General features: G+C 39.1%; 1 protein-coding gene across 1 annotated transcript in view; it reads left to right on the top strand.

Moving 5' to 3' along the window:
• The window catches only part of vps53 (VPS53 subunit of GARP complex), a 235,043-nt gene that overhangs the window by 204,899 nt on the left and 17,436 nt on the right, over positions 1–12,708 (top strand). Inside the window, exon 20 of the mRNA XM_043718341.2 lies at positions 5,729–5,866. Coding sequence (XP_043574276.2) covers positions 5,729–5,866 — 138 coding nt within the window. The remainder of the gene's footprint in view (positions 1–5,728; positions 5,867–12,708) is intronic.

Here is a 12,708-nt window from a genome sequence, read left to right as displayed (position 1 = left end):
AATTTGAAAGTACTTTCACTGACCTTAACCACTCATGTGATGTCATTGAACCTTTTCCAGCAATACATTCAGGTCCTTGGTGCTGGACTCCTAACAGTGGCTGCTACGACTGTCTAGTGTCACTGCCTTCTAAGAAAGTGCCTGGAGATCATGTGGCCCCCTGTGGATTAAGACCATGTCTCATCCTCTGCATTTTCTCAACCAAGTCCTCCAGAAGTGTTGGAATACCATGGAGCTTACTTTCTGCCATGCTATGCCATTCTTTTATCTTCAAGGTCTGAATCAGTTGTTGGGTACCTGCTTCAGCCACAAGGCATGAAGCCCTTTAAAAGGTGCAAGCTAGCTTTGAGTGGTAAAGGCTAGCTTTAACTGCTATGCACTTCTATCAATGTTTGATCCCCTGCTGCGCCATGTAGTCAGTATTGGCTGCAATGTGTAATTATGGTAATTTTCAGTCATATACAAAACTGCAATGCTGCAAACATCAGAAACGTTGAAGTGGTGTTAGTCATGTGAAACAGATCACCTGGCTTCAACAGGGCTAGTGTTCAATATGGAAGAAAAGTAAGTACAAATCAGGTAAGGTATATGCTGCACTGGGACCACTGCACTCCTTTTCCACGGTTAGGGCTAGTGCTATTGAATTTTACCCCCGGAGCACTTGTTGGATGTGTGCACGTGTGACTGAGGTCTAAGACAGCAGTTTCAGCATTCACTTGAGGAACAGCCTCAAAAGCAATACTGTTGATCTCAGTACTTCGTGCCATTCAGGCTTATTGATACTCCAAATCAGCACTGTAATGATTTAACTGATCAGTTCACATCCTAAAATACAGAGACTTGTTTTACACCTGTGAAGAAGATCAAAGTCCTTTAAATGAGATGCACTTTCAACTAGCTTGCATTTAATCAAACTACTTTACATTGACTTGATGCCAAAAAATTAGTTCTATGAAAAAAATGTACATTTAACTGGTATGTGCACTCCAATGATATACTGGAACTTCAGGTATGTCTCAGCAAATTGTTTACAAAAGATTACTATCAATTACCACAGGATAGACATGCTTAATGCATTTACTCCAGTGTAGAACATCCTAGCCAGAGAAAGAGTTTTCTATACCGAACCTGTGAAATGTCAAGTACACTTATCAGCCTGAGGCAAATATTGTCTGGCAGGCAAACTATCTGTTGGTGTCACATTTATTTGGCGTCAACTTCTTGGCCAGCTAACACCAGTTGACCTGAACAGGAATGCACCAGCTCCACAATTTTTCATCCTCATGACCAGTCTCCATAGACTGAACTGTCTGCTTACCAGCATTCCATTTGGTGTTCACACAAGTCTGTGAATTTTGCTCTTAACTCCCCCTCCTTCTCTCCCCTCCCCAAACCCTTTCTTCTCCCGGTCATGCTTAATTTACTGCTCTGGGTGGATGCTGAAGACTGTGTCGCTTGTGTGTAAACCTTCTTTTAAAAACAACTTAAATGCAGTCTGCCACTCCCAGTCTAACTGGGTTTGCTTTCCCAGGACACTGCTTAAATGTTGTTTACCACTGACCTACACCATGTTCTGACAGTGAAGGTCACTTTAGGATTAAGGGAGATTACCATCTAATGTTTTGTCGAGACACTTATGTTTACAACATATTAAAATATTGGCTTCCCTGCAGAGTTTCTGGAAAGAATGATGAGATGTTATGCAATAACAGAATTCAGGATTGACTTGTTTGATAATGCCACACGATGTACCATTTTTAATAAGTGAACTCAAGTTAATCTGTGAGAAATTTAGCCATTTGAACCTATCCTTATGCAATCAAATGGTCAGAGCCAAGAATCTAGCTGTCCAAATGAATCATATGTAAACATAAACATGGCTTTATGTTGCCAGGTTAAGCTATTGGAGGGTAGACTACAATGTCCAAATGAACAATGTTCTACCACTTTAAACACTAAATTAGAGGTTTAGTTTGTGATGACATGTGGACACAACAGCTCCCTCCATTGATGGAACAGACTATTGCAGATGCAACTCACATGAAACTCGATTCATATGTCATCAGATTTGGGGAGTTCTTTGGGGTCTGTAGAACTGAAGTATTATTGTAGCAGATTATTTTAAACCTATGTAACTCATTGGTAAATTATGATATAAAGTACTGTGGAGGTTTTGACAATAGTGCCTTTTTTGACCACCAGACACAACAAAAGTGGGATCTTGATGCATTGAAAACTTCAGTAAAGTTTGATTCTGGGACCTTGTTTTTAGTTATGCAAAGAAATTCAGAAACCTGCACTGTTTATTAGAGAAAAAGAAATTGTGATTCTTTCGACAGCACCTTTCAAACCCATGAGTTGTAGAAGGACAACAACAGCATATGCATGGGACCACCACCAAGATCCCATTCGCACCTACACCATGACTTAAAGCAACGTTGCCATTCTTCCCCAGATGTGCCTTCTGAACAACACTGTGTAAAATACACCCAGAGGCAGCTTGCCACCATATTCTCGAGGCATTTAGGGTTGGGAAATAAATGCTGGCCTCACAAACAATGCACACGTTCTGTGAATGACTTTTTAAAACCATGATCTAGACTTTACTGCCTTATTCATGCCTCCAATATTTTAACCAGGTTAACTTTTCTTGGTATGAATCTGCAGGATTAGAAGATCTAGAAATTTTAAAATTTTAAATGAGACTGAAACTTGATTTTAAAAAATTACATTAAACATTTGAATCATTGTTAAAGAATGCTTGGAAAGTTATAAGGATAAGTATACACAAGCTTGTTCAAATGTGGTCAATTGTTTGGTACTTACTTTTGGGATGAATCTGGTGTGATTTGAATTTTTTGTACAGTTTGATTTAATACTCTTGAGTTTCCTGCTATCATTTTAAATAATAGGGAGGAGTCTGACAAATCATAATGGACCAGAAGAATCTTTGGAGAACATTATCTCCCTTTAGAAATAGGTTGCCATGAATAAAACCAATTATAGACCCTGCACTGTTTTTCTCTATGATTAATGCACATTTGATGGGGCAAATGGCCCTTTCCCATTCTATATGTTTCTACAGTCTGTACAAGCTTCATTGTGAAATAATACTCATTGTGGGAATAACATTGATATTTGAGACATGCGGATACTTTTTCATCCATTATGAATATTTAACAGCAACAGTCATCCAGGAGTTCCTTAAGTGGTCCTACTTGCACCCTCCCTACACAAATCAGTTAAATTCTTCAATCTTCTTGTTCAATTAGTGTTACTTGATGTCACAATTTTAAAAAAACACACCGCTGAGTACTTAGCATAGGATTTTCTCTTTAACATTGCACATTTACCATTACCGTGGGTGAAATGTTGGGAGGAAAGTATGGTAGAGTAATTTTCAACACCTGGTATTAGAACCTTCTAGATAGTAGAGTCATTGAGGCATAGACATGTGCAGCATGGAAACAGACCCTTCTCTCCATCTTGTCTATGTCGACCAGATATCCTAAAGTAATCTAGTCCAGTTTGCCAGTATTTGGCCCGTATCCCCTTCAACCTTTCTCATTCATATATCCATCCAGATGCCTTTTAAATGTTGTAATTGTATCAGCCTCCGCCACTCCCTCTGGCAGTTCATTCCATATACGTACCACACTGTGTGAAAAAGTTGCCTTTTAGGTCCCTTTTAAATCTTTTCCCTCTCACCTTAAACCTACGCTCTCTAGCTTTGGAACCCCCACCCTGGGAAAAGACCTTGTCTAATTACCTTATTCATGCCCCTCATCTTATAAACCTCTATAAGGTCACCCCTCAGCCTCCAACACTCTGGGGAAAATAACTTTTGCGTATTCATAGCCTCTTCCTATAGCTCAAACCCTCGAACCCTGGCAACATCCTTGTAACTCTTTTCTGAACCCTTTCAAGTTTCACAACATCCTTCCTCTAGAACAGAGACCAGAATTGCACACAGGACTCCAACAGTATCCTAACCAATATCATGTACAGCCGTAACATGACCTCCCAACTCCAATACTCAATGCACTAACTAATGAAGGCATGCATACCAAACTCCTTCCTCACTATCCTATCCATTTCTTTATATTCAAAGTGAATAGAGCTCTTTAAAATCACTAGTCTACCCGATCAAACTCTTTTGTAAAGATTTTTCCTCTAAAGAGAAATGCAGAGCTGGAGCTAAGCATGAGAGAGTCTCCAGTAAATACAATGCGGAATTCTGGATAAATACCATCTGCATTCCAGTAACTGGTTAGAATGTGGAATTTGCTGCTTCAAGGAATGGTTGAGACCAATAACACGGTTGCCTAATTGGGAGCCTAGCCAACTATATGAAGGAGGAACCAGTAAGGGACTCCAAGATTATGGGGAAAAGGTAGGAAAGTGGAGTTGGGGATCCCATACAAAATACCCTGCAAGGAGTGCAATAAGCATTACATTGGACAGACAGACAGAAAACTAGTCACCAAGATGCATGAGCACCAACTAGCCACAAAAAGACATGACCAACTATCACTGGTATCCATACGCACGTTTGAAGAGGGACACCAATTCAACTGGGACAATACATCCATTCCTGGGACAGGCTGAGCAAAGACACGCATGGGGATTCCGAGAGGCCTGGCATTCAAACAGGAACTCCATTAACAAACATATCGATTTGGGCCCCACTTATCAACCTTTCAGAAACAGAACTGGAAATGATATCGCCCACCACAACAAACTGAGAGAGAAAGCAAGCAGGGCAGAACACCAATGCTTCACTGGAGGCTCACTGATGATGTTACCTAGTGTGGTGACAAAACATCTGAGAACAAATCTACCAGCTCAGTGAGCAAATTTACAACTTTTGATTAATTGATAAACCATGATCTCATTGGTGAAGCCAATAGGATGGGCTGAATAGCTACTGTTTCTATGTATAAATGGAAGGATGCGTTGAATGGTTGAAATAATGTAGCATAGGAGAAAACCTGTGTGGGGTACCAAAAAGAGTAGTAAAGCCACACGGCTTGCTCATGTTTTGTAAATGCTATGTAACCTATGGAAAGGCATTCCAATGCGTTCTGTACGGGACATGTGATCAATCCTGCCAAATTTTCCTTTAATCATCATCTTTGCAAAGCTCTGAATGTGTAGATATGAAAATGCCCTACTGCCTTTACGATTTCAAATATTGTGGCTTACTTTGACTTTGATTTCTGTACAAAAGAACTGAAATATTGCCTTTCTTGTTAATAGACCAAAGGAGCTCTCATTGACCCATTGATTGATTTAGCCCAGCTAAATTGATCCAAGTTCACAACGTAAACTGTTTGTTTTGCCAATCTGCTGTCGAGTAACGTAGATGAATGATGTAGAAAATACATAGCCACATTGTTTTAGAGAGTCCTCATGGTTATTGAGGAAGGAGGCTACAATCCCGATGTATTTGTGGGGGTGAAAACTTTCAGATTATGCATTATCCTAATGTGAAACATTTGTAGAATTGCTTTCCATAACAGTTTCGTACAGAGAGATTTGAATTAGAGATGTACACAATGACAGAGCACTGATTAACTCCTGTTATTCTCAATAACCTCTTTTCCCCCCCGCCACATCTTCCCCAAATGCTCATGTGTGATACCACACATCAAGAAAAAACTTTTAAATTTTCAGCAAATGATAAAGAATAAAAAATTTAAACGAATGGTGTTTAATTATTTTCTAGCTTCTGCTTGACACTCATTCTCTGAAAACAGTTCTGCTTGATCTTCCTTCGATTGGTTCTCAAGTCATACGCAAGGCCCCAGCGAGTTACACAAAGATTGTCGTCAAAGGCATGACTCGTGCTGAGATGATTCTAAAGGTAAGAAAATTCAACTCTGAATGAAATGTGATTTAGCTGGCTGCTGCAAATCCCTCACGATTTGGGAATCTCAAATGTTAGATTTAATATTTCAGCCTCAATTACGGGATTTCCAGGAGCGATTTCCAGTGGTCATCTCAGCAGGTAACACTTTAGTGCTCACAGCAGTCATTTGAATGCTGAGGTGATATCATAGCGGAAAATCTATTGTGTTTTCTGTAGTATGCAATCTTCATTGATATGTGGATTGCACTAACTGAATTATTAATTATCTTTGGAAAAGTTGTCAGGCAGTACTCTACAGCTGCTTACAAGAAAATATTAATACAAAAAGAAATTGCTGGAGAAACTCAGTTTCTGGCAGCATTTGTGGAGAGAAAGCAGAGCTAATGTTTTGAATCCATTGATTCTTTTACAGAATTTTCTCCGGAGATGCTGCCAGACCTGCCAAGTTCCTCCAGCAATTTCTGTTTTTTTTTTCAGAATTTTAACATCTGCAGTTCTTTGTTTATTCTGAGGAAATAATACTTGAAACCTGTTTTTCAAGTGCAGCAATATAGTTGCAATGGGGCTGTTAGCATTCTGCTCCGACAATATTATCAGTTGCAGAGCTGGGATCATTAGAGACTAGGGTTCTCTTTGTTAACTTAATCTGCTCCAAAACGGATCAGTAATGCAAACTGAAGTGTGCCAGGCCATTGTTAATGTTGCAGTATTGGTTTAGAAATGGGTTTTAAAGATAAATTTTGTACAGGCTTTTAGATGGCCAATGATATCAACAATATCGGTGCACAGTTTTGGCAAACTCCATGACACCTTATTCCACTGTAACAACCGAGAGCACATTTTTGTGACCTGCTGGCTCCATATCCAAGCTCTCTGGGGAAAGCTGCTGTTGCTATTGTGCAGAAAACAGAATTAATAGAGCTTGTGTTTTGACAGAAGTGACAAATTGACGGCCACACGGGCTGTTGAGGTTTTCATCGTGACTTTCACTTGTGCAGGTGAAAAGCTAATTTTTGTTTTTGTCCTTTTCCTTCGTATGTGAAGTAGAATATTGGTAAGAGGAATAAAATGTCAAGTTTGGGGAGATCACTTATGTGGGTTATGAAATGTAGTTACAAATTGAATTCAAGGCGTCTTTTTCCATTCTTCATTCCATGTCTACACAATCTTTTCTAGTCATGGATTGAGTTGGAGACTTGCTTCTACTCACCCTGTTTCCCCAACCATCCTCCTCTATGGTAGGGTAGTGAAAGATGCCTCGACTTGTTATTTTGGGGATTTGTTTGATATTTGTTTCCCTTGAGATTATAATTGACTGAGAGCTTCATGTTTTTGTACCACCACTGAGAGCTGCTTCATTCTATTCCTAGATGTAACAATTTAAGAAATTAACCTCGCAAAGGAAAATTCAGGTAGCACTTCATAATAATCCAAAGTCCTATGTTGTAATACTGGTAAGTCAAGGGACTCACTAAAGATTAGATTCTTTTCAAAGCCATTAGCTTTTGAGTATTGAGTTTGTAGGTAATGAATGACACTAGGAAATCCAAAGTTTACCTCAAGACACACATGCACAGGATTCCTGTCTTCAACCAGTTTCTTGCTCCTCTGATTCCAAAGTTACAAAATTGAATGCTAGAATCTTCCATTAGCTAAAATTCAAATGCTTCATGTCACTGCTTGGAAGAACGTAAAATGTCACAAGATTGTGCATTACTTAAATAACACTAAATGATCTGCTTTACTAAATATTGGCCATCTCCAAACTGTATTAGATCACTGATGTGACGACTTTTTTTTAAATAGGGGACTGTCAGTTATAGAATTATAGTCATAGAGATGTACAGCATGCAAACAGACCCTTTGATCCAACCCGTCCATGCCGACAAGATATCCCAACCCAATCTAGTCCCACCAGCCAGCACCCAGCCCGTATCCCTCCAAACCCTTCCTATTCATATACCCGTCCAAATGCCTCTGAAATGTTGCAATGGTACCAGCTCCATCACTTCCTCTGGCAGCTCATTCCATACACGTACCACCCTCTGCGTGAAAATGTTGCCCCTTAGGTCTCTTTTATATTTTTCCCCTCTCACCCTCAACCTATGCCCTCTAGTTCTGGACTCCCCCACCCCAGGGAAAAGACTTTGCGTATTTACCCTATCCATGCCCCTCATAATTTTGTAAACATCTATAAGGTCACTCCTCAGCCTCCGATGCTCCAGGGAAAACAACCCCAGCCTGTTCAGCTTCTTCCTATAGCTCAAATCCTCCAACCTGGCAACAACCTTGTAAAGCTTTTCTGAACCCTTTCAAGTAAAACCTAGAAATAAAGAAAACATGTTTGAAATGCACAGTGGGTCTGTCAGCATCTGAAGAGAGGCAGGTCACTGTTGCAACTGCTTTGTCTGATTACTCATAATACCACTGATTTGTCCTATTAGGATATAATACTTTTGTCCTGTTAACATTGTCCAAACAGTTTATTTCCTCAATTAAATGCTGCATCTTTTTATGGATTTTATTTATGATTAAGTAAAGCAAGCTTGTCCCTGGACATCAGAACACTTCATCAATTAAGCTTTTTACAAACAAATGAAACAGAAATTATTGGAAAAACTCAGCAGGACTGGCAGCATCTGTGGGAGACAAAGTAGAGTTAATGTTTCAGGCATTGTTACCCTCCTCCAGATTGGATTGTACTCAGGGAAAAGTGGGTATATTTGCTGAAAATGAGATTGGGGGTTGGCGCGGGGCGGTGGGTGGGGAGAGAGAATGGGTTTTAAGAGGTAGACGATAGGTGGTGATGGAGCCCAGAGAGGGAGAACAGTGATTGGACAGACAAGGGAATGAGTAAATCAATCTGGGAGAATCAGTAAGGCTGGGGCAAAGACATGGGAGAAGGAGCTCAGGCCCCTAAATGATGAGAAATGAGATGCTGTTCTTCCAGGTTATGCTAAACTCTCTTTTTATTCACTCCTACATGCACCAGTTTAATAAAGAATCACTTTTTTTCCTCCTAGATGTTCCTTACGCTCTTCATAACATTTTAGATTTTCGGTGAATCTTTCAGCCAACCTAACTCAAAAGGCTGCCTCAGTAAAACTGCGTTTAGGATGTATTCCAGGTTAGATCTCACCAAAATGACCTCTCCTTCTACATCAATATGTCTTGGCACTTTCTCTGTGCCCCACTGGAGCTCCCCCACCACATTCATGTTCAATTTGCAGAAGTAATTTGAGTCCACCTAACATACCAACAATGTACCCGCTCTAATGCGACCACGTCACTTGTTTGAGTTGCAGGAAGGAGAGAGAGAGACATGTCCATGTACTGACTCTTCACTGCTGTACCCTTATCCCAAGGCATTGCAAATATATTTCTGATGACATGCATTGCTACTGATACAATCAAGGTTCTGTTGTTTTTGCCATATAAGCCCAAGTTATATAAACTTAGAAGGATGTTGCTGTTCTGTGATCGAATTTAACAAACAGCAAATATCAAAGTCCTTTCAAGTGGCCTTTTCAGAACACACCATTTAAAAATTGTAAAACTTAAAAATCAGAACGCACAAACTCAACTTAGAATAATACACAGGAAAGTATGTATTCTTATTTCGTATTGTCAGTAATCAAAGTCCATTTATTTTTTGCACCTGATCTTTACTCATCCATGCAGTAATTTCTCTATCCTAGATACATGTGTTGGATTTTTCTGAGATTGTTTGTGGCCTTAATGTCACAATTCACTTGTATAGGTAGGTGTTGCATCTACTATGACCTAAAGTTTGTCACTGCTTTTGTGTTTTCTATATAAGTACAACAAAACTGAGAGGTTGAATATAGAGTAATATTATTACGGTACTGTACCTTGCTGGAATACATATGTGGAGACAGTCCTGATGAAGGGCTCTGGCCCAAAACATTGATTTTCCTGCTTCTCGGATGCTGCCTGACCTGCTGTGCCTTTCCAGCAACACACACTCAACACTGGAATACATACGTACCACACACATTCTCTTCACCTTCCGCAAAGCAGAATAATGTATACTGTATTCAAATCCAGCTCAGGTTACATAGCTGGATAGATTCATTTGAATATTGCAACATATAAAAATAATTGTATAAGTAGTTTATTATAGTAGTCATCACAATGTTTGCTAACCTTGATGTCAAAAACATAAATATTTATTTCACACTAAACATCAATGTTAGACATCATCAGTTGCTGGATCCTTTCACCACTTCAGACCGTCATTTACTCCTGACTGACTGTTGCCTTTATGCTATACCACCTCCGATGTAAATATGTTCAAAGACATTCCCAATAAAGGCATTAAAACTGTATCATCAATTCTGATTGTGAAATTAGTCTGAATTTATATCAATGTAAATTTATGTCAATGGATTCACTAAGCCCAGGTTATTTCAATGATCTTATTTGTGGTCCTTTCGCCCTCTTGTACCTCAGGTCTGTTTAAGTCATCATAGACAGTTCTCCTAAGGATGCCATTCCTTTGTTCACACAATATTCAGAAATTCAATAATTTTTTTTGATCCTGAATTATTGTTTGTATGGACCTAAGGAGTACTAACACAATTCAATTTTGTCACAGAATCTAGTTTAATACTTGTATGTGTATTGTTAAGTGTAGTATCTTTAATTCCTGTTTATCCACTGAGGTTAAAATTGTTTGTCTTCTGTTCTCTATCTCTTTCCTCAGCACGTAGATCCTTTGTGGTGTGTATTTATATATAGAGAGGCTTATGTAGTACATACAGAGATGGAGGCATGGATATCCTGCCTCACATCAGCTGCATTTCCTGACTACAAAGTGTTTCAATGCGAACATGCTAATTAAATCTGACTAAACTGTCTGGCGCCATTTGCTACCTGGAAGTTGGGTGAATGAATTTATTTTTCGTACTCTTAAAACTTTGAGATGTTTCTGAATGTTCAAACTTGACATAATTGAACTTGTCTAGTTCATCCTTACAGATGAATTGCAATGAATGTTGTCAGGATCAATTACAGACAGAATTATTAAACCAGAAGTTTAGAAAGGAGAAAAATAATCCTGAAAGCCTAAGAGAATGAATAACATTAAGTAATTTTAAACTGTGTCAAAAGATTTTGCTGACATGGAGCACTCTCAAACCTTACTACTTTCCCCAGAAATGTACTGCAATGAATATAGTCATTTGTTTCATTGCATCTGTGTTAGCTCTGTAAACATTCATCCACTTGTAGAGTCATAGAGATGTTCAGCACGGAAACAGACCCTTCGATCCAACTCATCTATGCCAACCAGATATCCCAACCTAATCTAGTCCCACCTGCCATCGTAAGTCCCACCCGACCCATATCCCTCCAAACCCTTCCTATTCATATACCCATCCAGATGCCTTTTGAATGTTGTAATTGTACTAGCTTCCACCACATCCTCTGGCAGCTCATTCTGTACACATACCACCCTCTGAGTGAAAAAGTTGCCCCTTAGGTCTCTTTTATATCTTTCCCCTCTCACCCTAAACCAATGCCCTCTAGTTCTGGACTCCCCCACTCCAGGGAAAAGACTTTGTCTATTTATCCTATCCACACTTAATCCAATTGTCTTAAGTTGTCCTGTAGAAAATTCCTTTTAAAAATCCGTATCGGTAACATCCACTGTAATGGCTTTGTAAATGCATTCTGCTTTCTTTGCAAAACATTTGACGATATTTGTCAGGCATGATTAGCCTTTTACATATCTGTGCAACCAATCTCTTCATTAATCCATGCCTTTGTAAGTAAGGATCAAGATATTCACTGTCACTGCTCATACTCACTTGCTAGGACTCACATCACTGAGTCACTAGGATCAATCCAAGACCCACTTCAGGCTTGAACACTAAAATCAAGACACAAACTCCAGTGTTTGCTGAGGGTGGGGTATGATAGGTGCCGTTGTTTTTTAGATAAGACATTAGACCTGGTGTAAAAGATCCCACAGCACTATTTTGAAGAAAAGTAGAGGGGTAACCCAATATTTATCCTTCAATCAACATCACAAAAACAGATTATCTGTATATTATCACATTGAGGTTTGTGGGAGCTTGGTGTGCACAAACTGGCTACCTTGATTTCTATGTAGGAACAACTGACTGCACTCACTAACACTTTATTAGCTTTGAGACGCACAGCGATTGTGAAAATTGCTGAATAAATACAAGTCTTTTTTCATTCATCTTTTTATCTATTTTTACTTTCAGCCTTTGGCACAGCTTTTTTTGTTCACAGGATCAGGAAACTCTTGGGAGAAAAAGGTCATTTTGACCATGAAGTTAAGCCAGTCATGTTTACTGCAACCCCATTTTTGTGCTTTTTATCCCCCTCCCCCGTCCTATCATACTTTTCCCTTTGAAGAAATCACACATTTTCCTCTCAATTTTTATAGAATCATATAACCAAATTCTATTAACTCATTGCATTAAAACACACTCATCTAAATTTGTCCTTGGTGCACTCCAAGAACAAAACTAAATTTGTATAGCACCTTTGACATAATGTAAATCTGCATTATGTTTCACAAAAACATCATTACTTCAGGGTGACATCGCTGTTTCCTCCTTCAGCTAATGGCACCATTAGCAAATTGATTGGTAATCCATTTTATCCACTGCCGATGGAATCTTTATGTGTAGTTTGTCCTCTTAAATGACTGTTTCCAACACTATTTGTTGGCTATGAAGTGATGAATTAATGTTGTTTTAATGAATGATTTTTTTCTTCCTCAACACACAACATAATCACAGCTAATCATTTGAAAACCCTGCACCAAATAGTGTAAGCTT

This window comes from Chiloscyllium plagiosum, unplaced genomic scaffold, assembly GCF_037043375.1.
Source record: "Chiloscyllium plagiosum isolate Xiang-an unplaced genomic scaffold, Cpla_swu_hap1 HiC_scaffold_31, whole genome shotgun sequence".
Taxonomy (NCBI): domain Eukaryota; kingdom Metazoa; phylum Chordata; class Chondrichthyes; order Orectolobiformes; family Hemiscylliidae; genus Chiloscyllium; species Chiloscyllium plagiosum.
Note: the sequence above shows the minus strand (reverse complement) of the source record. Positions and strands in the feature narration are given on the sequence as shown.